The 25,589-nt window shown below is 49.7% G+C and overlaps 1 protein-coding gene across 2 annotated transcripts in view; it reads left to right on the plus strand.

Annotated features, from left to right (window-relative positions):
* The first annotated feature begins 952 nt into the window (after window positions 1-952).
* MON1A (MON1 vesicular trafficking associated A) overlaps window positions 953-25,589 on the plus strand; it is a 33,566-nt gene continuing 8,929 nt past the window's right edge. Inside the window, exons 1-2 of one of the 2 annotated variants that reach the window (XM_077822807.1) lie at window positions 953-1,164; window positions 19,031-19,178. In XM_077822807.1, coding sequence (XP_077678933.1) covers window positions 19,052-19,178 — 127 coding nt within the window. In that variant the 5' untranslated portion in view covers window positions 953-1,164; window positions 19,031-19,051. Of the gene's footprint in view, window positions 1,165-7,281; window positions 7,346-19,030; window positions 19,179-25,589 lie in introns of those variants that run through there. The other variant, XM_077822808.1, reaches the window with a different exon arrangement.

Raw genomic sequence — 25,589 nt, forward strand, 5'->3', positions numbered from 1 at the left:
TCCAATCATCTCTATAGAGCCATAAGAATTACAGAAAACAAACATTGGTAAAACACCTCAGTGATGCCAGAGCTCAGGCGTACAGACCCTGGTGCAGCGAATTGGCTGTGAGTCACTGGTGCAGGCTTCTCTCTGCTCTCATCAGAGTTCAGGCTGCTGCTCTGCTTCACTCTCTCATCAGAAAGACTCCTTGTACGGAACTTATTCCTCTCCCTGAAACAGGGTGACCAGATTCCCAGTGCAAGTGGGACCGTCCTGATATTAGGGGCTTTGTCTTATATATGCAACTATACCCCTCCCCCCTGGAAAAATAGCATACTAAATTTTCCACACTTGCTATCTGGTCACCCTACCCTGGAAGCAGAGGTATGTTATTAGACAGGCATAGCCCCTGGGTTTCGGTCAGCCTCTGGGTCTGGTTGCAGCCAGGACCACAGTTGAGCACAGTGCAATGGAAATAGAGGAGAACATTCACGCAGGCTGCTCTGTGCTAAGGGTTTCACAGCAGCAGCTTGCATCAAACTGTGCTGGACAAAGCACTGGTGCCCGCTGAGGGGACCAATGCTGCACTAGTCCCCAGCGTGGGGGAGAATGGACGGCCCAGGTGACCCGTGAGGCCTTTTTCATCTGGCAAGTGTCATAGGGGAGGGATAGCTCAGTGGTTTGAGCATTGGCCTGCTAAACCCAGGATTGTGAGTTCAATCCTTGAAGGGGCCATTTGGGATCGGGACAAAAATTGGGGATTGGTCCTGCTTTGAGCAGGGGGTTGGACTAGATGACCTTCTGAGGTCCCTTCCAACCCTGATATTCTATGAGTCTATGATAGCTGCCCAGCAGACTGCACTGAGTCCTTGTGGACTACAATCCCCAAGCTGCACTGGGGTATGTGACACTGGAAACGGACCTAGAGCGAAGCAGCTGTGCAGTACTTTCCTGGCTGGACTCTGCAGAAGCAGGAGCAAGCTCAGCGGGCCGCCCTGGGCAGTGTGTCTGCGATTATAATGACAGTGTGTCCAGAGGAGGCAGCAGCAGGCAGGCCGAGGGCCCCCCCGGGCATTCCTCCGTCCCACTTTGTCTAGGCTTTGCAGAAGCAGCCACTGACGCTGGGTTCCTGCTAGAGCTGCGAAGCAGGGCCTCCTGAGCGCAGCTGGGAGAACCGCACAGGTTGGTCCCTTTGAGTCTCTCTCTGTCCTTGCGTGTTCCCAACACTGCTCTTCAAGGTCCAGCTGTCCCGGGGAACCTGCCCCCTCTGGCTGTGGCACTTGGGCACCGAGATGCCGCCACCTCCAAGACATCTTCTAGGCATAGCGAGTGGGGTCTTCAAGGAAGGGTGCCCAAGTGAGAGATGTGCCTGATCTCCCTCTGGCAGCGAGCTGCCAGCGTTCCTGTGTGGGGAGGGGATCCTCCTGCATTGGGAGTGAAGGCAGGATCAGAGTGGGGGCAAGGACAGTGAGGGGAAGACAGGAGCATCCCTGCACCCCTGGCTGTGCTTCCGTCTGGTCTTACCCCATCTCAATTTGGGAGCGGGTGGGGATGATGAGGGCAGACAACACAAGCCCAGATCGGTGCTGGTGGAAGCTGCCAGGCTGGGAGCCCTGAAGCCTAAAGAACAGTCACAGCCCCCAGGGGCACCAGGGCATGCTCCTCCCCTGCCACCCAAGGGCCCTCATGCCCAGGTGCTGGGCCATGCCAGTGATAGTGGTGGGTTTCCAGTGACCATGGTCTTGATGTCAGCACCTGCCCATGAAGCCTATTTCCCACAGCCCACCTAACTATCCTCAGTTGGGAACCGCGATCACAACCATCTTGGGCCAAAGTCAAACTGGCAGACCAAAGGCTCCACATCCCATTCCCTGTGTCTGTCACTGGTGAAATCCCACTGCTGGGAAGTGACCAATGAGACCCCTCAAGCTGAGTGCAGCAGAGACCTCTTCAGCTGCTTTCCAGCTGGGCCAGTCAGAGAAACCACTGCAGCCCCTGGCCCTTGTGGTGCCAAGTGATGCCTCTGCCTGCCAACTCCGCACTGGGGAACCCCTGCTGCCAGCGCCCAGAGAAGCCATAAGTGGCTACTTGACAGAGGTTTGGAGCGACTGGAAGGGGAAGCAACAGGGCTTAGAGTTAGATCTGCCATGGCTGGAAACGGCAGCTGTGCCGGACAGTACCTGGTGTGCTAGAGCAGGGCTGTGTGAGAAGCTTCCAGCATGCTGCACTTTTTAAAGAGAACTAAAAATTCACTGTAACTTAGGTACACATGACCATGACTTGATTACATTTATAACGTGCATGCAGAGTAATGATCAGACCAATGATATGTACCCTTGGTGCTTTAATAGTGCTGTATTCACAAAGCTGAAAATAATTATGAGCCAAATCAGCCGGGAGGATGAATTTAATCAGAAAAATGGGAATGATAACAGGGAATCATTTCAGAACATTTGTTAGCAGATGCCTGAAAAGCCACAATCAAGGAGGGAAGGCTGTCCTGGTTTAAAAAGCTGACTTGGTTTAGAGGGGAAGTGAGGACAGCTATAAAAAAATACAACAAATGGAGGAAAAGGGAAGTTGATAGTAATGAATATAAATCAGAAGTTAAGAATTGTACAAAACTGATAGGGAAGCCAAGGGACACGAGAAATCTATGACCAGCAGAGTTAAGGACAATGAGTTTTTAAAATATATTGGGCATAAAAAATGTCCTGGTAATGGTCTTGGTCCATTACTAGATGGACACGGTGGAATCATCCGTAATAATGGCAGAAGTGCTCAATAAATATTGCTGTTCCGTATTGGAGGGGGATCAGATGATATAGTCTCATCACATAGTAATTACACTCTTTCCATTTCACTAGTATCTCCGGTGGATGTTGAACAGCAGCTACTAATGTTAGACATTTTAAAATCAGCAGGTCAAACTTGCATCCAAGAGTTTCAGAAAGGCTGGCTGAGGAGCATGCTGGACTATTAATATTGATTTTTTTAAATAAAACTTGGAGCACTAGGGAAATTCCAGAGGAGTGGAAGACCACTAATGTTGTGCCAATTTTTGAAAGTGACCTGGATAATTATAGGCTGGTCAGCCTGACATGGATCCTGGGCAAGAGAATAGAGCAAGAGAATGATATGGGACTCGGTTAATAAGGAATTAAAGGAGGATAATTAATGCAAATCAATGGGTTTATGGAAAATAGATCCCATCAAACTACCTTGATATCTTTTCAAGTTTGGTTAATAAAGGTTGATGGAATATAGTTAGACTTTTCTAAGGTGTTTGACCTGCACCACGTGACATTTTGGTTACCTAGGGAGATGGTGGAATCTCCATCCTTCGAGGTTTTTAAAGCCTAGCTTGACAAAGTCCTGGCTGAGATGATTTAGTTGGGGTTGGTCCTGTTTTGAGCAGGGGGTTGGAGTAGATGACTTCCTGAGGTCTCTTCCAACCTTAATCTTCTATGAGTCTATGATTTAAAAAAAATAGAATGATATAAAATGTACATGACCCACATTAAATGGATTAAAACCTGGCTAACTGACAGGTCGCAGTGTAACTGTAAACTGGGAATCGTCATCGAGCGGGTGAGTTTCCACTGGGGATCAGTTCTTGGCCGTATGCTATTTAACATTTTTATCAATGACCTGGAAGAAAACAAAATCAGGGATAAAGTTTGCAGATGACCCAAAAATTGCAGGAGTGGTAAATAATGAAGAGGACAGGTCACTGATTCAGTGTAATTTAGCTTACTTGGTAAACTGGCTGCAAGCAAACAATATGTGTTTTAATACAGCTAAATGTAATGGTACACATCTAGGAAAAAAAGAATGCAGGCCATACTTACAGAATGGGGGACTCTATCACGGGAAGCAGTGACTCTGAAAAAGATGTGGGGAGTGTGGTGGATGATCAGCTGAACATGAGCTCCCAGTGTAACAAGCGAATGTGAGTCTGTAATGCATAAACAGAGGAGTCTTGAGTAGGCGTCAAGGTTATTTTATCTCTGTACTTGGCATTGTTACGACCACTGCTGGAATCCTGTGTCCAGTTCTGGTGCCCACAACTCAAGCAGGATGTTGATAAACTGGAGAGGTTTCGGAGAAGAGCCATGAGAATGATTAAAGGAGTAAAAACTATGCCTTATAGTGATAGACTCTGTCCATTTAGCTTAACAAAGAGAAGGTTGAAGGTGATCACTATCTATAAGTACATGGAGAACAAATAATTAATAATGGGCTCTTCAGTCTAGCAGACTGCACTATACAGCTTGACAAATTCAGACTGGTAATAAGGTGTACATTTTTAACAGGGAGTGCAATTAACCATCGGAACCATTTACCCTGGGTCGTGGTGGATTCTCCATCACCGACAATTTTTAAATCAAGATTGGATACTTTTCTAAAAGATCTGCTCTAGGAATTATCATGGGGCCTGTCCTATGTGGGAAGTCTCGGTCTTCACAGACAAGGGCAGCTCTCAGACTGCTGCACTGAGCAACCCAGTATGGGGAGGAGGTGAGCAGCCCTCAGTGATGAAAGAACAGGTTAAGGACTATTTCGAAAAGCTGGACATGCACAAGTCCATGGGTCCTGATCTAATGCATCTGAGGGTGCTGAGGGAGTTGGCTGATGTGATTGCAGAGCCATTGGCCATTATCTCTGAAAATTTGTGGTGATCGGGGAAGGTCCTGGACGATTGAAAAAAGGCAAACATAGTGCCCAAATTTTAAAAAGGGAAGAAACAGAACCCAGGGAACTACAGCCTCACTTCAGTCCCCAGCAAAATCATGGAGCCGTCCCTCAAGGAATCCATTTTGAAGCACTTGGAGGAGAGGAAGGTGATCAGGAACAGTCAACATGGATTCACCAAGGGCAAGTCATGCCTGACGAACCTGATTGCCTTCTATGATGAAATAACTGGCTCTGTGGATATGGGGAAAGCGGTGGATGTGATATAGCTTTACTTTAGCAAAGCTTTTGATAAGGGCTGTCCCTAGCCATTCTGGGGCCCTATGCAGCCCCCCTCATGGGGGGGAAAGGGGGCTAGCCCCAGGCCTCCGTGGAGGGACAGGAGCAGGCTTGGAGGGCAGGGGGGAACCGCCCCTGAGCACTCACTGGTGGCACAGCTGGGGCCAGGTTGCTGCACTTCCCGCCACTTCCAACCCCTGATGCAGTCCTCAGTGGAGTGGGGGTGTGGCTGGTGTGGGAAGGGGCAGGGCAGGGGTGGAGCAGGGTGGGAGATTTGGGGTAGGAGTGGAATGTAGGCGGGGCTGGGGCAGAGCAGGGGCGGGGGCCATGGGGAAGAGGCGGAGCAGGGGCTGGAGCAGCACACAGCTGTGCAGGGCACAAGGAAATGTGGTGCCCCAAATTTCCTGGTGCTCTACGCAGCTGCATACTTTGCGTATGGATAGGGATGGCCCTGCCTTTGATATGGTCTCCCGCAGTATTCTTGCCAGCAAGTTAAAGAAGTATGGATTGGATGAATGGACTATAAGGTGGATAGAAAGCTGGTCAGATCATTGGGCTCAATGGTTAGTGATCAACGACTCAATGTCTAGCTGGCAGCCAGTATCAACTGGAGTGCCCCAAGGGTTGGTCCTGGGGCCAGTTTTGTTCAACATCTTTATTAAAGAGCTGGATGATGGGCTGAATTGCACCCTCAGCAAGTTCCCAGATGACACTAAGCTGGGAGGAGAGGTAGATATGCTGGAGGGTAGGGATAGGGTCCAGAGTGACCTAGACAAATTGGAGGATTGGGCCAAAGGAAATCTGATGAGGTTCAAGCCCTGTCTGGGATGATTTAGTTGGTGTTGGTCCTGCTTTGAGCAGGGGATTGGACTAGATGACCTCCTGAGGTCCCTTCTAACCCTGATATTCTATAATTCTATGATCACAAGGGTCCCTTCTGGCCTTGGCATCTCAGAATCGAAAGCCCTTCCAAATGGGAGTCGATTGATAGCGTGCATCTGATACTGGTAGTAACAGATACACACTTGTCCAGCAAGTGCTGCCTTTCACTTCTTGCATTTGGTTTTGCTGCAGAGAACTGTGAGTGAAGGAGGGAGGAAGTATTTTAGCACAGGAATTGAGGAGGACAAAAGTTTGTTTGTTTAGCTGTTTATTACCCCAGAGCCAATGCCACCCTCATTAGAGCTGTAACTCATTAAACAGAATGACAGCTGTAAGATGTCTTCAAATAATCAAAGGGAACGTGATCTGAAAGGGCGACTATACATGGAGATGTGTCACGTACAAATGGCTGCATTTCAGAATTGTGGAAAATCAGTTAATCGTTTGGGGCCCCAGCCAGGATCTGAGGTCAGAGCTTCCCCTGTAATAGCTGATGCCTTGTCACCCTTAACGCAGCAGGACACATGTAGTTCCTTGAGTTGTGCTAAGCATTGTGCAAGCCACTGTTGGAGAAGCAGCACAGAGCCCTGAACTCTGGTCTTTTCAGACTGTGTTTAAGGACAGGAGATGATGCAAACTGTTGAGACAAACTACAGAGCTCAGAGTCTGCACTGTGGCAGCTGGCCTCACACACATGCCCCAAATAAAGACAGTAAAGCTAAAGTACCAGAGCTAGTCCCAGATCAGGTTCATGCACTGCCTTCAGGTCCCGCTTTTGCTTTCAGTTCCCTTTGCTAGTTCCCGAAATGTGCCTGTTTCGGAGCGAAGAGAAGAGTCTGTTTGTCTGCCTGAGTATGCAGTGTTGTTGTAGCCGTGTCGGTCCCAGGATATTAGAGAGCCAAGGTGGGTGAGGTAATATCTTGTATTGGACCAACTTCTGTTGGGGAGAGAGACAAACTTTCTAGCTACACAGAGTTCCTCTGCAAGTCTGGAACAGGTACTCAGTGTCACAGCTAAATATGAAGTGGAGAAGGTTGTTGAGCACAAGTAGCTAATGGTCCCTTGCAATATGTGTTAACTACTTATGTCTGTCCTTAGTGTAATTCCAGCCAAAGCAGGCCTGCCACTTTGTGCACCGCTGTGATAGACGTTCATTGATCCAGATTCTGTTTCAGCCTCTACTCTGCCCACGAGCAGAAAATGAACGAGTCTGATACCCAGCCTCCAGGGCTTTACATTCTGCCATTCAGAACATTTGGGCCCTGTAAAATTATAAGGGGTTACCTACCACCCCACTGAGATCAGTGGGTTGGCTGATTAGCCCTGCTGCTGCACTTGGGAAGAGACCTGCACCTTAACTGGCTGATTCTCATAGAAGGAGGAGCAGAAAATGGAGCAGGGGCTGCAATAACTGCAAGAGGCTGCGGCAACTGTTGGGTGGAACTGCTCTAAGAGACAAATGGACAGCGCCAGACTGTGGGAAGTCCTGTTACCACAAGGCTCTGAGGTAAGAGCCAGGAGCTTTTGGGGTGATGAACTTACAGATACGAGGGACAGAGGTGGGGAAGATTGATCTTGTTTGTTGAGAAGACTTGCAATAAAACAAATAGAAACCACCTTCCCTGGGCTCAGTGAGAAGGTTTAAGGCAGAATTCCCCCAGGGAGGGCACTGGCCCAGCAATTGCAAGCCTAGGTCCAGCCAGACGGGGGCGCTATAAGGCAGGCCCCAATCATTTAAAGTGTTAAAGGTGGCAGCTCAATTCTCCCCACAGGTCTTGAGCCTGCCCCCATGACTTCAGTGAGCTCAGACCCCCCCCCCATGTGTTCATGTGCCACTGCTGTGCTGTGACTCCTGCATGTGAAAACATAAACCATGCCACTGTGCTCAGTGGCCCATGCTCTTACTTGATCTCTGCAGCCATGTGTGGGATCCATGGGCTCACCTGGCGTCAGCCTCACTTAAATATTTGCATCTGACCATTGGTCCTGTTCACCTCACTTGCAGCTGAAATCTGGCTGCCCAATGACATCTTGCCAGCCTAAGCAGAAACGTTTCAGAGCTATGTGACAGGCCTGGGCTGCCCAAGTCATGTCCCAACATCATGCTGGCTGTGGCCCAACACAAATCAGGCTGTCTTGCAGCATGGCAATTCCTGATGGGTCACCACCCTCCAGCAAGGCTGGGGGAGGGTCTTCTGTGCAAAGCATCACTACATGCTGAGTTAGCAGGTGTAAGCTGTGGATGTGACCCCCTGGGGTTGTCACATGCTAGTGACCTTGCTTACGTGCAACTTCATTGTGGGACAGAATCCTGCTTTGGAGGGGGGAATCCAATTGGACCCCAAGGGGGGACCCCAAGTAAGGCAGGAAACTCAGGTCCCTGCAACGCTCACCATAGTAATGATGATAAGGGGGGTGGTCTATCTGGGGTGCAGCGAAAGCAGCCCTGCAGGGACAGCCTCCCTCCAGCAGAAGAAGAGAGCGTACCCAACCCAGAGCAGGGGCCGGTGACTCCAATGCATCTTTATTATGAACTGTAGCACCTGAAGACTAGAAGTCCCAGCATCCAACGCTTCATGCTTGGCTCGTGTGGGAGCAGGGCATGCTGGGAACTGTTGTCTCTTACAGCAGCACCTTCACAGTGGAGAGGTCAGACTGGGTCCTGCCGTTGGGTCTCTTGGATTAGAAGATGTAATCATGGTGCTGGGAGGCTTCCTGGAGGTTGCACACTTTGTAGCGTATGTAGGCCATGAGCTGTCCACCCAGCCGGGTACAATAACCTGTTTCACCTAGCCTTGTTCTCAGAAACTGCTGGACTGTTCTAGTTGAAACGTTACAGCTCAGTTCAGCCAGAGGCAGATGCCCAGCACGGAGAATTTCAGGCTGAATGGTGAAGGTTTGGCTGAGTTATGAGCAACTGAAAACAGGACTGTATAATGGGAAGCATCAGGAAACCTTACCTCAAGGGTCACCCCCACACTTCTTGGCTTATATAGGCCAAGCTGGCCACCCAGCCAGAGCACTCACCCCCATTTGGTCACTCGGGATACAGGAGTGCGGGAGCTGGCCAGAGTGGGGTGAGGCAGCCCACTACCCCTACCCTGAGGTCATTGCCTCAGTCCCTGTATGACCCAAGGTGATCTGCGTGGCAATGAGTCTGTTCCGGAGATCTGGTTTTCTCCCAAGTCAGCAGGGTTCTTGCCTGGAACATTTCCTGAAATTCTGGAATTGATCAAACGCATTATCTGAGAGTTACTGCTTTACAAACAGAGCAGTGCTGTGAGTTTAGTGTAGGGCTTTGCTTTGCTCTGCTAGTTTAATCAGTGGAGCTCCCAACCTCGCCTATAATTAGAGTAGCCCTGTAATGGCTTTTACTCCTCTTAAGTTACTGTTACGTACTCTGAAACTTGACTCCATCTGAATGTACAGAATAAGGCTGCAGGATTTTCCCTGTAAAGCCTAGAATGTCTGTTGAATCAGGTCGAAGCAATGAAAGAGCTACAAGCGTGGCTGAGAGCATTTTGTTAGAATATCCCCAGGTTCAGTCATCATTGGGCTGCGTGGTCTATTACTGTCTAAATTATTACATTTTCAGACATTATGGTTTTACAAATTGCCATGCCAAGAGTCCCAGGCTGTTGTGGTATCATAAGAACATAAGAACGGCCCTACTGGGTCAGACCAAATGTCCACCTAGCCCAGTATCCTGTCTTCCGACAGTGGCCAATGCCTGGTGCCCCAGAGGGAATGAACAGAACAGGTAATCATCAAGTGATCCATCCCCTGTTGCTCATTCCCAGCTTCTGACAAACAGAGGCTAGGGACGCTATTCCTGCCCATCCTGGCTAATACCCATTGTTGGACCTATCCTCCATGAATTTATCTAGTTCTTTTTTGAACCCTGTTATGGTCTTGGCCTTCACAACATCCTCTGTCAAGGAGTTCCACAGGTTGACTCTGTGTTGTGTGAAGAAATACTTCCTTTTATTTGTTTTAAACCTGCTGCCTATTAATTTCACTTGGTGACCCCTAGTTCTTGTGTTATGAGAAGTATTAAACAACACTTCCTTATCTACTTTCTCTACACCAGTCATGATTTTATAGTAATAATATCTCCCCTTAGTCTCTTTTCCAAGCTGAAAAGTCCCAGTCTTATTAATCTTTCCTCATATAGAAAGCCGTTCCATACCCCTAACCATTTTTGTTGCCCTTTTCTGAACCTTTTCCAACTCCAATATATCTTTTTTGAGATGGGGCGACCACATCTGCACACAGTATTCAAGATGTGGGAGTACCATGGATTTATACAGAGGCAACATGATATTTTCTGTCCTATTATCTATCCCTTTCTTAATTATTCCCAGCATTCTGTTTGCTTTTTTGACTGCTGCTGCACATTGAGTGGATGTTTTCAGAGAACTATACACAATGACTCCAAGATCTCTTTCTTGAGTGGTAACAGCTAATTTAGACCCCATCAGAGGTAACTCAACCAATCACCAACTGTTACTCTATAGCTAATTTGCATGTGACAATTTCATTGGCTGTATGAGGGAGACTTGCACAAATGGTGCAATTGCAACACCTGTGAAGCAGCAGTGGGCTTTGGTCTATGACCCAAAGTGCCAGACTGGAGCTGTGAGAGAACCAGAATGTCTGTCCCACATGGAATTTCCAAAAGGAGTTTGTTCTAGATCTTTCAGCCTGTAGCCTGGGGAGCTGAGCGCGCCGGCTGCCCACCAGTGCAGGAAGCCAGCCAGAACTGGCTACCGATCTTTCCCAGGAGTCAGGAACCTGACAGGCTACCATGGAGCTGGAGTTTTCTGATGAGAAAGCCATTCTGGGAATTTTAAATTGCGTCCTCTAAAAAATGTAGAGCCCTGTGAGTGACCTTTGTTTTGCGTCATGAAAGACGTTAACACTGAATTCTGCAAAGCCTACACTGGAAGAGTTTCATCCCAGGATCATGGGCTGTTTTTTTACTCTGAAGAGCTGTTTGTTCGATGGGACTGACATTATTGCTAGCTCATGAGTCTAGTGGTTTGGGGTGGGGTTTTGTACGTGTTGTGACGGCTTTATGGAAATATGCTCATAAATATATATGACATAACTGGAATATGTTCCATGCTACATATGCCGTGTAACATATCTATGTAAAGGTTATGATCTACTGAATCTATTAATCCTATTTGTATGCATGTATCATTTTTGTATTCGAAGTTATGAATATTGGCCGTGTACTGGCTTGATTTCTAAATAACCTTAGTAGAGCATTTGGTCAGTTCCTGGAGAAAGGAATTCGCAAAGTTAGGTGCCCAATTAAGAAGCACTTAAGGAACAATGGATGTTGGAAGCTTCCAATCCACATAAGAAGTCTTCCTGAAGACATTCGAGTTACCGTGTGGGCAATGGCTTCTGCCTGTAAAAACTGTGAGACATACATGGACATGTGACTTGCCCAGGTGACTCCAGAACTTCATCTTGGAGCTGGACTTTGCATAGGCGAGAGGAGGGGATCTCCACTCACAAGAGAAAGTCTGTTTAAGCCCGTGGGAGACCCCTCCATTTTGTCTTCAGCTGGCTAAAGAGAGAGCCTCTCCACCCCCAAGGATATCTGAAAGAAACTGGAACAAAAGACAGTAACTACAGGGGGCGTGAGTGATTGCAGGACCCAGACTAGAAGGAGATTAGTCTGTAAAAGGAAGCTTACTGGAACTGAGGAAGCAAAAGTGGATGGGAACCTGGGAGGCAGAGAGCATGAGATGGTCGAGTTCAGGATCCTGACACAAGGAAGAAAGGAGAGCAGCAGAATACAGACCCTGGACTTCAGAAAAGCAGACTTTGACTCCCTCAGGGAACTGATGGGCAGGATCCCCTGGGAGAATAACATGAGCGGGAAAGGAGTCCAGGAGAGCTGGCTATATTTTAAAGAATCCTTATTGAGGTTACAGGAACAAACCATCCTGATGTGTAGAAAGAATAGTAAATATGGCATGCGACCAGCTTGGCTTAACAGTGAAATCCTTGCTGATCTTAAACACAAAAAAGAAGCTTACAAGAAGTGGAAGATTGGACAAAATGACCAGGGAGGAGTATAAAAATATTGCTCAGGCATGCAGGAGTGAAATCAGGAAGGCCAAATCACACTTGGATTTGCAGCTAGCAAGAGATGTTAAGAGTAACAAGAGGGGTTTCTTCAGGTATGTTAGCAACAAGAAGAAAGTCAAGGAAAGTGTAGGCCCCTTACTGAATGAGGGAGGCAACCTAGTGACAGAGGATGTGGAAAAAGCTAATGTACTCAATGCCTTTTTTGCCTCTGTCTTCACGAACAAGGTCAGCTCCCAGACTACTGCACTGGGCAGCACAGCATGGGGAGGAGGTGACCAGCCCTCTGTGGAGAAAGAAGTGGTTCGGGACTATTTAGAAAAGCTGGACAGGCACAAGTCCATGGGGCTGGATGCACTGCATCCAAGGGTGTTAAAGGAGTTGGCGGATGTGATTGCAGAGCCATTGGCCATTATCTTTGAAAACTCATGCCGATTGGGGGAGGTCCTAGATGACTGGAAAAAGGCTAATGTAAGTGCCCATCTTTAAAAAAAGGAAGAAGAAGGATCCTGGGAACTACAGGCCAGTCAGCCTCACCTCAGTTCCCGGAAAAATCATGGAGCACGTCCTCAAGGAATCAATTCTGAAGCACTTAGAGGAGAGGAAAGTGATCAGGAACCATCAGCATGGATTCACCAAGGGCAGGTCATGCCTGACTAATCTAATTGCCTTCTGTGATGAGATAACTGGCTCTGTGGATGGGGGAAAGCAGTGGATGAGTTGTTCCTTGACTTTAGCAAAGTTTTTGATACAGTCTCCCACAGTATTCTTGCCAGCAAGTTAAAGAAGTATGGGCTGGATGAATGGACTATAAGGTGAATAGAAAGCTGGCTAGATCATCGGGCTCAACGGGTAGTGATCAATGGCTCCATGTCTAGTTGGCAGCCAGTATCAAGCAGAGTGCCCCAAGGGTCGGTCCTGGGGCCGGTTTTTTTCAATATCTTCATTAATGATCTGGAGGATGGTGTGGACTGCACCCTCAGCAAGTTTGCAGATGACTCTAAACTGGGAGGAGAGGTAGATACGCTGGAGGGTAGGGATAGGCTACAGAGGGACCTAGACAAATTAGAGGATTGGGCCAAAAGAAATCTGATGAGGTTCAACAAGGACAAGTGCAGAGTCCTGCACTTAGGACGGAAGAATCCCATGCACGGTTACAGGCTGGGGACCGACTGGCTAAGCGGCAGTTCATAGAATCATAGAATCATAGAATATCACGGTTGGAAGGGACCTCAAGAGGTCATCTAGTCCAACCCTTGCTCAAAGTAGGACCAATCCCCAACTAAATCATCCCAGCCAGGGCTTTGTCAAGCCTGATCTTAAAAACTTCTAAGGAAGGAGATTCCACCACTTCCCTCGGTAACGCATTCCAGTGTTTCACCACCCTCCCAGTGAAAAAGTTTTTCCTAATATGCAACCTAAACCTTCCCCACTGCAACTTGAGACCATTACTCCTCGTTCTGTCATCTGCTACCACTGAGAACAGTCTAGATCCATCGTCTTTGGAACCCCCTTTCAGGTAGTTGAAAACAGCTATCAAATCCCCCCATATTCTTCTCTTCCGCAGACTAAACAGTCCCAGTTCCCACAGCCTCTCCTCATAAGTCATGTGTTCCAGTCCCCTAATAATTTTTGCTGCCCTCTGCTGGACATTTTCCAAATTTTCCACATCCTTGTTGTAGTGTGGGGCCCAAAACTGGACACAGTACTCCAGATGAGGCCTCACCAAAGTCGAATAGAGGGGAACGATCATGTCTCTTGATCTGCTGGCAATGCCCCTACTTATACATCCCAAAATGCCATTGGCCTTCTTGGCAACAAGGGCACACACTCATATCCAGCTTCTCATCCACTGTAATCCCCAGAAGCTGGATATGAGTCAACAGTGTGCCCTTGTTGCCAAAAAGGCTAACGGCATTTTGGGCTGTATGAGTAGGGGCACTGCCAGCAGATCCAGGGACTTGAGGCCTCATCTGGAGTACTGTGTCCAGTTTTGGGCCCCACACTACAAGGAGGATGTGGAAAAACTGGAAAGCGTCCAGCGGAGGGCAAAAAAATGATTAGGGGACTGGAACACATGACTTATGAGGAGAGGCTGAGGGAACTGGGATTGTTTAGTCTGCAGAAGAGAAGAATGAGGGGGGATTTGATAGCTGCTTTCAACTACCTGAAAGGGGGTTCCAAAGAGGATGGATCTAGACCGGGGTCCCCAACGCGGTGCCCGTGGGTGCCATGGCACCCGCCGGGGCATTTTTGTGCACCCACAGGACACCCCGAGGCTGAAATGCTGCTGAGAAGCATTGTCATTTCTCAGCGGCATTTCGGCGGCGACATTTATTGCCACTGCTGCTTCTCGCCGGCAGCATTTCGGCGGCGGGGTGTCTGGCGCCTGCCACAGTCTTCTGGCAATAGCAATATGATCTAGACTGTTCTCAGTGGTAGCAGATGACAGAACAAGAAGTAATTGCGGTGGGGGAGGTTTAGGTTGGGTATTAGGAAAAACTTTTTCACTCGGAGGGTGGTGAAGTGCTGGAATACGTTACCTAGGGAGATGGTGGAATCTCCTTCCTTTGAGGTTTTTAAGGTCAGGCTTCACAAAGCTCTGGCTGGGATGATTTAATTGGGGATTGGTCCTGCTTTGAGCAGGGGGTTGGACTAGATGACTTCCTGAAGTCCCTTCCAACCCTGATATTCTATGATTCTATGGTGAGGTTTTGTCTGTATTCAGTTTTATTAGACATAGACTTGTGGGTTTTATTTTATTTTGCTTTGCTTGGTAATTCACTTTGTTCTGTCTGTTACTGCTTGGAAACACTTAAATCCTACTTTCTGTTTTTAATAAAATCACTTTTTACTTATTAATTAACCCAGAGTATGTATTAATACCTGGGGGGATAGGGGGCCAACAGCTGTGCATATCTATCAGTGTTATAGAGGGCGAACAATTTATGAGTTTACCCTGTATAAGCTTTATACAGAGTAAAACTGATCTATTTAGGGTTTGGACCCCACTGGGAGTTGGGCATCTGAGTGTCAAAGACAGGAACACTTCTGTAAGCTTCTTTCAGTTAAGCCTACAGCTGTTAGGGAATGTGGTTCAGACCTGGGTCTGGGTTTGCACCAGGCTAGCAGGTCTAGCTCAAACCAGGCAGGGCACTGAAGTCCTAAGGTGCCAGGGCAGGAAAAAAGCAGGAGCAGAAGTAGTCTGGGCACATCAGGTGGCAGCTCCCAGGGGGTTTCTGTGATTCAACCTGTCACATGTGTCTTATGGAAATATGATGAAAGGCGTGCCACCAACTCATGAATTTTCTCTCATTCAAAATGGCCACCTTTTCCCATTCCTGGCAATGGGGCCTCCATTTCCCTACAGGCTATCTGCATGAGAGTGGAAAGCTGCCCTGAATAAAGCTGGCTGCTCCCTCCCACTGTTTTCAGTTAGATTGACGCTATGCCCACAGGCCCATGGCTGCCAGTCTATGGCTCAGGGGGGTGGATGGGCCAAAGAGCCTGTGAGGAGCAGCAGAGACCCTGTGAAAGGGGGATGGGGAGCATGATGGGGAGCAGGCATGGGGGGCGGGGCAGGAGGCAGGTTTAGGGGGATGTGGGGACAGGAGGCAGGCTGGGGGGTGCAGAGGACAGTGATGGGAGGCAGATGGAGGGGACAGCCTGGCAGGTCCCCCAACCAGGTGGGTGAGGGGAGTCCCCTCCCGGCAGCCAAGAGAAGGCAATATCAGTGTTGCCAAGCCAACACTCATGAACTGATTGGGAGTCACAGGGTTTGGCACATACAGGGGGTCCAGGGCAGCAAGAGGCAATGGAGGAGGTAATCAGGGAAGAGCTGCTGCTGGGTCCAAGGCCCTGGACCCACCAGCAATGCCTCCCGCTGCCTCAGCACTTCTCCTTGCCTTGGGATCCAGGTAGGAGAAAAGCCCTGGGGAGCAGCAAAGCCCGGGACGGGGAGTCAAGCCAGTAATAGGCACAGGATGGCAGCTCCCCATCTGAGGGGTGCGGAGAGGGTAAGTGGGGGCTGCCTCTGAGCAGCCAGGGGGAGGCGTGTATTTCAGTGTGTGCTGGAGGTTGCCTTGTCAACCTGAAAGGATCACACATGCAGCGCCACAGGAATGGAGGGAAGTTAGAAAGCCAAAAGACAGGCCGGGAACCATGGTCTGAGGATGTTTTTGAAGTCCCATGATTTGGGGGGCCAACCGCATGGTATGTGGGGGTCCACTCATGAGTTTGGCTCTCCTGAGGTTGGCCATACTGGATAAGGAGGCTGGATGAATAATAATATTCAGAGAATTCCACAAAAATCTGCCCGCTTTCAAAACAGCTGTGGTCTCCCACTGTTCTCCGAGGGCCACAGGCTGCCCATGTCTCCATTCACCTGTTCCTCACAGTACTTTTCTCTTCCTCAGCATGGGAGGTCCACCTTTCCCCTGAAGGCAGCTTGGTTTCCCTCATGGTAAGAGGAATAGGCGATGGTGGCCGTTCTGAATAAAGGCAGCTAAGCTGAGGGAACCCTGTGGCCTCAGTCCTCTTTGAAGCCCTAGGAGAGAGTGGCCAATTCTCCATGGGTTTCTCTGAAGATTTTATGGGCCAGGTTCTGCTGACAGATGAACCATCAGTTATGAAAAATGGTGGCCAAACATGAGCATATTTAATCTAAAAAACAACTTATTGCACCATGAGGGAAAACAAAGTTGAGGGTCACACATGGCATTGCTTTTGTAGGCTGCACTTGGTGTGTTATCCAACTTTTTATGTGACAATGGCTTGTCAGGTTTTCTGGGGGGAATCCCCCGCTATCCAATGAGATAGACTATCACTGCTAGCAACTTTACAGGCTACTGCAGGGTGATTCAGTGGACTGGGACCCCGGAGGCCTGGGACTAATATTTGGCTCTGCCACTGCTTTGCTGATTGATCTTGGGCCAGTCAGTCCCTCCCCGTGCCTCAGTTTCCCCATTAGTAAAATGGGGATAATGGTACTGACCTCCTTCTTAAAGCACTTTGAGATCTATCGATGAAGAGCACTAGGTAAAAGCGAAGTATCGTTATTGTTCAGTTGGCTAAGCCACTCCTTCTCTTTTCTGTGCTTTATCCATTTCAAATACACACACCGAATGCAGGGAGAGGTGAAGCAGTGCCAGTGCAAAGGAAAGACTGCCATCCCTCTCTGGGCAGAAAAGCCAGCGCATGGGCTAGTGTCACAGGACTCCAGTGTGGTTTGAGTGGTGGCTAGGCACTCACATGGCACAGAGGTGAATTCAACCCAAACCCAGGACAAGTAACAAGGGGACCAGTGAGTTGGCCTCAGGCCCTAGAAAGAGAAAACCAATGGGATCAATTAAATGGGACTGTGGAAGAGTGGTGAAACACTGGAATGCGTTACCTAGGGAGGTGGTAGAATCTCCTTCCTTAGAGGTTTTTAAGGTCAGGCTTGACAAAGCCCTGGCTGGGATGATTTAACTGGGAATTGGTCCTGCTTCGAGCGGGGGGTTGGACTAGATGACCTTCAGGGGTCCCTTCCAACCCTGATATTCTATGATTCTAAGAGAAGAAACCCTGCCGGTATTAGAGCAGCTTTTGTGACGCCTTTCCAGGAGCTTTGTTCACCCCAACTGAGTCAGGAGAATTAGGCGGTGAATGCTAATGTGACCAAAATCTCAGCTCTGCTCAAGGTCTAGACAAGGAGGCTGAGCTCTTTTATCTTTAGCTTTCAAAGTGTGTTACAAAGAAGGTCAGCATCATCCCCATTTTACAGATGAGGAAACTGAGGCACAAGGGCGGTCACCCAACAGCAGAACCAGGAACAAGAGCCTGCCTCTTCTGAGCCCCCTACAGCGCTCAATTCACTAGGCCACCCTGCTCCTGTCAGAGTTTGAGCCTTGTCTCTAGCCATTTCAGTACATCTTTGCTTGACACCAAGAAAACAATCAGTAGCAGTGGTGGGATGGTGCTAGTGACAGGCCTAAGAACAAGGGGGGCAGGGGTGGGCACGGACAGGACACCCATCTCTTTGGCCTCCTCTGTGCTCCCCCATCACTCCCCAGCGAGTGAGTGGCTGGGATGGATTCTGCTTAAGATAGCAGTGTGGGGAGCTCTTCCTCATGAGAGCCAAGCCTTTGGGAGCGTGAGTGAGGAAGCGGGGGGGGGCGGGGGGGGGAGAAATTCTCACACTAGAATGGCTCCAGGCTCCACGCCGATTCCTCCTGCTCACATTCTCCCACTGGACCGGTGAGGTGCTGGCATCCAGCTGGTTCAGGAGTCTGGTCGGGATTGGGGCCAGCCATGGGCAAGTGACTGAATGAGCCATGCTTGACTAACTCCCTATGCCAGCTTCTCACCCTTCCCACCCAGCTCCCACCCGCTTTCATTATGTTACTGCTCTGAGGATCTCTAGAGCCATCACCTCCCCTCATTCAGACCGACCAGCCCCATTAATGAGGGATGGGTCTTGTTCCCTCTGACCACTCTTCCCCACATGGCTCCTCCAACTGGCCCTTCTGGCCCAAAGCAGCCAGTAGCGCTCCAAGGATCGTCCCAAGGCTTGTGCTCCACATGCCCCCATTGAAAGCTTGTCAGGGCTTCTCAGAGGACTTGCCCTTTCCCTTGTCACCCTCCCCAGGACCTGCCCCCATCTACCACTGGCCCTTTTGTGGCATGGCTCCCACAACGGAAGAGAGAACTCCAGGCCCTTCCCATGGCTGAGTAACGCAGATGTAATCTCAGCCTGGGCGTAGAAGAGGTACCTCCTGTAGATGTGTCCCACCTGCGATGGATAGGTGGTGCAGAGATGGCTTTTACACTCCTGCTCCATGTGCTACCAGAGACATACCCAGCTGTTACCTCCCCCTAATGAGCTCCAGACCATGATCAAAGAGAACTGAGCTACTTACCCTCTGGCCCATTCCCCATTGCTCCTGTCATCCCACTCAGACATTCCTGGTTAGGTTTCCCCCCTCACCACCGCTCTGATGTGATGCTCACTATGACGTGGTGCTTCCGTCTGCCCACGCTGGGGAGCAGCAAGACCAGGCAAGAGAGCAGCTGGATGTGGAGTGCTGACAGTCTTCTTTGTGTGCAGGTCGCTGCCAGCCTCTGAAGAATGGCTGCTGATGTTCACAAGAAGAAAGGCTGGGAAGTCCCCAATGGGTCCTTGGTGCCAACAGATGGGCAACCCATGGAGAGGTCGGAGAGCCCCACCCCAGGGCTGGTTCAGGGCACGGAACCAGGTAGGGGCAGGGGATTATTGCATGATTCATAGGGGCCATGCTCACTCCAGCAGTGTGATTGCTCTGTTGTATTGGGGGGGAAGAGGGCGAAAACAACTTCCTCTTCCACTTCCCGGGTTAGCTTGGGAAGGAGACTGGGAGGAGCAGGCCACCTTAGCTGAGGTACCGTGACTGGGACGATGGACAGGCGCACAGGCCAACCAGCAGGAATGACGTGAGTGAGGGCCTGTCTCCGGGCTGATCACGTGACGTTATCCCCATGGATTAAGCTGTCCCATGCATAGGCACGGGAACTAGGGGTGTGGGGAGTGCCTGCCACCCTGCGCCCAGGATCCCAGCTGCCAGCCCTGCTCTGGGGCTCTGCTCCCCCTGGCCCCGCACGCAGGCTCCCAACCCTGCACACAGGGCTCCACTGCCAGCCCCGCCTCTGCGTCCAGCTGTCGCACCAGCCTTGACCACTTTCCCCTTTCCGGGAGATATGGCCCCCTGCTCCCAGCCCCAGATCTGGGGGGAGGGGGAGAAACAGACAGGGGTCAGGCTTTCAGCACCTCCACTATTAAAAGTGTCCAGTGCCACTGGTCCCATGGTGGCAGAGCTAGCATTGGGAGTAACCCTGGAGCCAGCATGGGGAAGAGTCGCCATCCTTGCTCTGAAGCTGCTATGGGATTAGAACAGACATCATAACTGAGCCGCTTTCTCCACCTGGGAACAGATCAGGAGAAGGGGCCCGACTCCACAGCTGGGAAGATCTCTCACTCTGACTGGCGCCCCAAGTCATGCCCACAACAAAAATGGCCTTCTGACCTTCTACCCTGTCCCCTCCTGATCCCACATAGTGAATTCCTTCATGAGATATCCTGGGTGGAATGATGGGGGTTGGCTGGTGTAACGATGCAGCCTTTGATGGGACATTACTTTGAGAGTATCAATTCAGGACAAATTGCTTAGAGTAGGGCAGTTGCAGGCCAAGGCTGCGTTTTCTTTGCCATTAAGGCACACCAAACCAGCCAAACAGAGAGGACTTTGGTCTCACCCCACTGGCTAACCATAAGTCATACAAGCAATTCCCTTAGACACTCCAGTTTCCTAGTATCGCCACCAGTGCCACTTGTTATGGGGACGAATGGTAATGAAAACCAAAACCCCAGTACAAGAAAAAAGGTTCTCCCGATCCCAAAGGACCAAGCCCCAGACCCAAGTCAATATACAAATCAGATCTTACCCACAAATCACGCTGTTGCCAATCCTTTGGAATCTAAAGTTTTATTCATAAAAAGAAATATAGATGAGAGCTAAAATTGGTTAAATGGAATCAATTACATACAATAATGGCAAAGTTCTTGGTTCAGGATTGTAACAGTGATGGAATAAACTGCAGGTTCAAATCAAGTCTCTGGAGTACATCCACAGCTTGGATGGGTCATTCAGTCCTTTGTTCAGAGCTTCAGTTTTTAGCAAAGTTCCTCCAGAGGTAAGAAGCAGGATTGAAGACAAAATGGAGGGGTTTCCAGGGCCTTTTATATTCTTTCTCTTGTGGGCAGAAACCCTTTGTTCTCCTGTGCAAAATCACAGTAACAAGATGGAGTTTGTAGCCACCTGGGCACGTCACATGTCCATGAATGATTCAGCTTTTTGCAGGCCGACGCCATTGTTTACGCGTTAGTTTGAACGTTCCCAGGAAAGCTCAGCTGTGGATTGGCGTCTCCCAAAGTCCATGGTCATTTAAGTGTTTCTTGATTAGGTGCTTACTGAGAATAGTCCTTTCTCAAGAAGCTGACCAAATGATTCACTGAGGCTACTTAGAATCAAAACACATTGAGATACAAGTACATAGCCAATATTCATAAATTCAAATACAAAAATGATACACACATACAGACAGATAATCATAACCAGCAAACTACAACCTTTCCATAGACATCTCACTTGACAACCTTTGTACAATATTTGCTGCAAATATATAACAGTGATTGCAACAATGATCATACAGTTTATGTCAATAACGTTACAGCTCTGTGATGGAACCGGGACACATGTCAGAAGTCAAGGCTGCCATGTTTGCTGTGGGATGGTTGGTGGGGTAGCCATCCAGCCCAGGGATTTATAGGCGAGACAGCATCCCACAAGCCCTCTATAGTTAATGAGAAATAACTGTGCAGTTGTTATGCAGATCAGATGCCCCAGCCAATCAGCAAGCAGGGAATTGCGGAAGAGGACAGTGAGCATAGGGTGTTGCGAACGTGTCCAGAACCATGGCACTAACAGGCCTGTGAAGGGCAGGGGACCTGCAGTGATCCCAGTGGCGAAGATTCTGTGTTGGTGTCTCACCACCATGGGCACGGTGGAATGGAGCTAGAGAGGTCAGCTTTCCCCATGGAGTGACTTGCTGGAGGGGGTGGGGCTGAGACAATCATAGAATATCAGGGTTGGAAGAGACCTAAGGAGGTCATCTAGTTCAATCCCCTGCTCAAAGCAGGACCAACCCCAACTAAATCATCCCAGCCAGGGCTTTGTCAAGCTGGGCCTTAAAAACCTCTAAGGATGGAGATTCCAACACCTCCCTAAGTAACCCATTCCAGTGCTTCACCAACCTCGTAGTGAAATAGTGTTTCCTAATATCCAACCTAGACCTCCCCCACTGCAACTTGAGACCATTGCACCTTGTTCTGTCATCTGCCACCATTAAGAACAGCTGAGCTGCATCCTCTTTGTAACCCCGCTTCAGGTAGTTGAAGGCCGCTATCAAATCCCCCCTCACTCTTCTCTTCTGCAGACTAAACAAGTCCAGTTCCCTCAGCCTCTCCTCATAAGTCATGTGCCCCAGCTCCCTGATCATTTTCACTGCCCCACACTGGACTCTCTCCAATTTGTCCACATCCTTTCTGTAGTGGGGGGCCCAAAACTGGATGCAGTACTCCAGATGTGGCCTCACCAGTGCTGAAGAGAGGGGAATAATCACTTCCTTTGATCTGCTGGCAATTCTTCTACCAATACAGCCCAATATGCCGTTAGCTTTCTTGGCAACAAGGGCACACTGTTGACTCATATCCAGCTTCTCGTCCACTGTAATCCCCAGGTCCTTTTCTGCAGAACTGCTGCTTAGCCAGTTGGTCCCCAGCCTCTAGCAGTGCATGGGATTCTTCCTTCCTAAGTGCAGGACTCTGCATTTGTACTTGTTGAACCTCATCAGATTTCTTTTGGCTCAATCCTCCAATTTTTCTAGGTCACTCTGGACCCTATCCCTACCCTCCTCCCCCCAGAGAGCATATCTACCTCTCCCCCCAGTTTAGTGTCATCTGGGAACTTGCTGAGGGTGCAATTCATCCCATCATCCAGATCATGAATGAAGATGTTGAACAAAACTGGCCCCAGGACTGACCCCTGGGGCACTCCACTTGATACCGGCTGCCAACTAGACATCGAGCCATTGATCACTACCCGTTGAGCCCGATGATCTAGCCAACTTTTTGTCCACCTTATAGTCCATTCATCCAATCCATACTTCTTTAACTTGCTGGCAAGAATACTGTGGGAGACCATATTGAAAGCTTTGCTAAAGTCAAGCTTTCCCCATATCCACAGAGCCAATTATCCCATCATAGAAGGCAATCAGGTTGGTCAGGCATGACTTGCCCTTGGTGAATCCATGTTGACTGCTCCTGAGGTTCCACTGAGGGGAGCAGGCCCCTGTGTGGGAGGCCTAGCAGCAAGGAGCTCCATTCCGGCTGGGGACGCCCGACCCTTCCTCTGGGACCTTGGCAGTGCAGCTCCAGTGGTGACGCATTGCCAGCCCTTTTAACGCACCCACCCCACTGCCACTCCAGGAAACCTCCCGACAGAGGGGCCTCAGGCAAAGGGTAATGCAGGCTTGGGCTGCAGGGAGTTTGCTGGACTGGCTGTCAAGTGAGGGGTGAGGAACAATCTGTGCCCGCCCCTAGCCCACGGGGGGATTTAGATAGCACGGTTTGCAGAGGGCACTCCCTGGTGAGGGATGGTGCCATGGAGTCTGGGCGTGATCTATGGGAAAAACCAAGTTACTGCCCTGGTGCAGCACTGGCCCTTTAAATGTGCGAGTCACAGCATTACAAGGGCTGTCATTCGGTCCCCGCATCAAGGTCGTGCCCACTGGGAGGGGACCCCACTAGGAGCATGCCATCTGGGCCCTTGGTGGCTGGTTCACTCTACTCAGTCACCCCCTGCTCCACGCTCCCTGCAGGGGCTGGCCAAGGCTCCCTCCACCAACCCCCAGTGCTGGGGCTGGCTCAGCGGGCAAAGGCTGCAAGGGCTGGGGGTTCCCTTGCCCTGTGCCCAGTCCCCTGTGTTATGCCTTGGGCAGCATCTCTAAACCACAGCTCTGCATGGCCTTGGCAGGGTGCCTGCCTCCCCAGCCCAGACTAAAGTCTCCCCACAGCTCCGGAGCAGAGATAAGAGAGGCCATAAAACAAGGCGCCTGCCCCAGGCTTGTGCTGGGATGGGAGGGGGAGGAGGTGGTGGTCACACTGTCTGGAGAGGCTCAGGACTGTGAGTGCCGACCTCAGGACAGACAGTCACAAACAGGGCAGACACCCCAAGCTGGTGGTCTGGTCTATAATCAGATTTCACCAAGCCAGTAAAAAATGTGAACTCCTGGATCACTGTCACAGTCTCACCATGGAGTCACAGAGTCCTGCCACTCAGACAAACTGGACTTAGTGATAAATGGTCACTTACATCAAAAATCACACCACACATTTGGGTTGCTCCCAGTCCCAAGAGACCAGTCACTTACCCCAGATCAGTTGGTTCCCTAGATCTTACTCCAAAGACAACGCCTCTGGTCAGTCCTGTCATTAGCAAGCCAAAGGTTTATTAACTAGGAAAAAGGTATAAGGGAGTTATTTACAGGTTAAAGCAAGGGAATATATCCACACCAATGAGTTACCATCTAATCCTAAGAGCGACTGAGTTGCAGTGATCTGTCAATTCAAAATCTCTTTCAGGGCGGACTCAAGAGGCAGCCCCTGGGGATCTCTGGCTTCAGGTTAGGCCATGTCTACACTAGCGAGCTTACAGAGGCACAGCTCTCCCAATGCAGCTGTGCTGCTGTAAGAGTGCTTCTTTAGCCGCTCTATGCCAGTGGGAGAGAGCTCTCCTGTTGACATAATAAAACCACCTCCACAAGCAGTGGTAGCTGTGTCAACAGGAAAAGCTCTCCCACTAGCACGGCGCTGTCCACAATGGCGCTTCTGTCGGTGTAACATGTCGTTCAGGGTGTGTTTTGTTCACACCCCTGAGCGACATAAGTTATACTGACAAAAGTGGTCACGTAGATGTAACCCTTCTGCCAGGCCAAGTTGATAGCAGCAAGGGCCGGGTTCAGTACACAGGGGTTCCCTCTCATCAAAGCAAATGCAAAACTGGCTCGAGCCCCCACCCAGTGACCTGGGAAAATCTTACACACCCCCTGGGCGCCTCAAAGAGGCAATACTTCCCCTCTCGCAAGCACAGAGTCTTGGTGTAGCAGAGAATCTTTAATAACATGAGGTAAACGACATCAGCGTTAAATTGGGGAAACACCACAACTAGCGTTCATTAACCAAACCATGAGCAAAGACCCACCCCAGAAAATTGGGCCACATCCTTTCCTTCGAATTCTTGAGTCCCAGAACCCGAAGGTCTCTTGAGTCCAGCAATCCACAAATCACCCAAAGTTCAAAAAGTCCAGCCCCAGAGTTCAAAAGTTCATCTGCAGAGTGTTGCTACCCAGTCTGGCTAAAATGTGCCTGTGTGGGGGGAAAGAGGTAAGGGGCACCTTACATGTCCTGAAGCTGACTGCCCCACAGGGCTCCGCTCCACCACAACCGGCTCCGCTCTGCACAGCTTGCCATCTCACAAACACTTCTCTCCGCCATTTCATGAACACACTGCTGTCTCACGATCGGCTCCACCCTGCACAGCTCACCTCACCAACACTCCACCAGCCTATCCACAAACAGCACCACTGCACTCTAGTTCTTCCAGCTCCCCACTACTTGACACAGTGCTCAGTGATCCCAGCTCATGGTAGGGGGAGCCTTAGTGCTGGTGCACCATAAGGCCAAAATGAATTCAGCACAGTACCTGTAGCAAGACTCTTAATAGACCCAAAATTAGCTCTGACATTCCACAGTGGAGAGAGACAGAGGTACAATTGGTGTTTCAGACCCTCACAAAGGGGCCCACACCACCAGATACAAATACCTGTCTCAAGCCTCTCTCAATTCACAGAGTTTTGGAACCCATGTCCCTTGCCTAGCGAGTGCTACTTAGTTGATGGTGAGTCCCTCCATCATAACAAAAGGCCAAGTACAGTTCCAAGCACAGTTCCCATAATACGGGTAATAACAATTTATTCTTCCCGCCCCAGTAACAGAGACACTGGGGATCCCACAA

Source organism: Eretmochelys imbricata, chromosome 7 (assembly GCF_965152235.1).
Source record: "Eretmochelys imbricata isolate rEreImb1 chromosome 7, rEreImb1.hap1, whole genome shotgun sequence".
NCBI classification, from domain to species: Eukaryota; Metazoa; Chordata; order Testudines; family Cheloniidae; genus Eretmochelys; species Eretmochelys imbricata.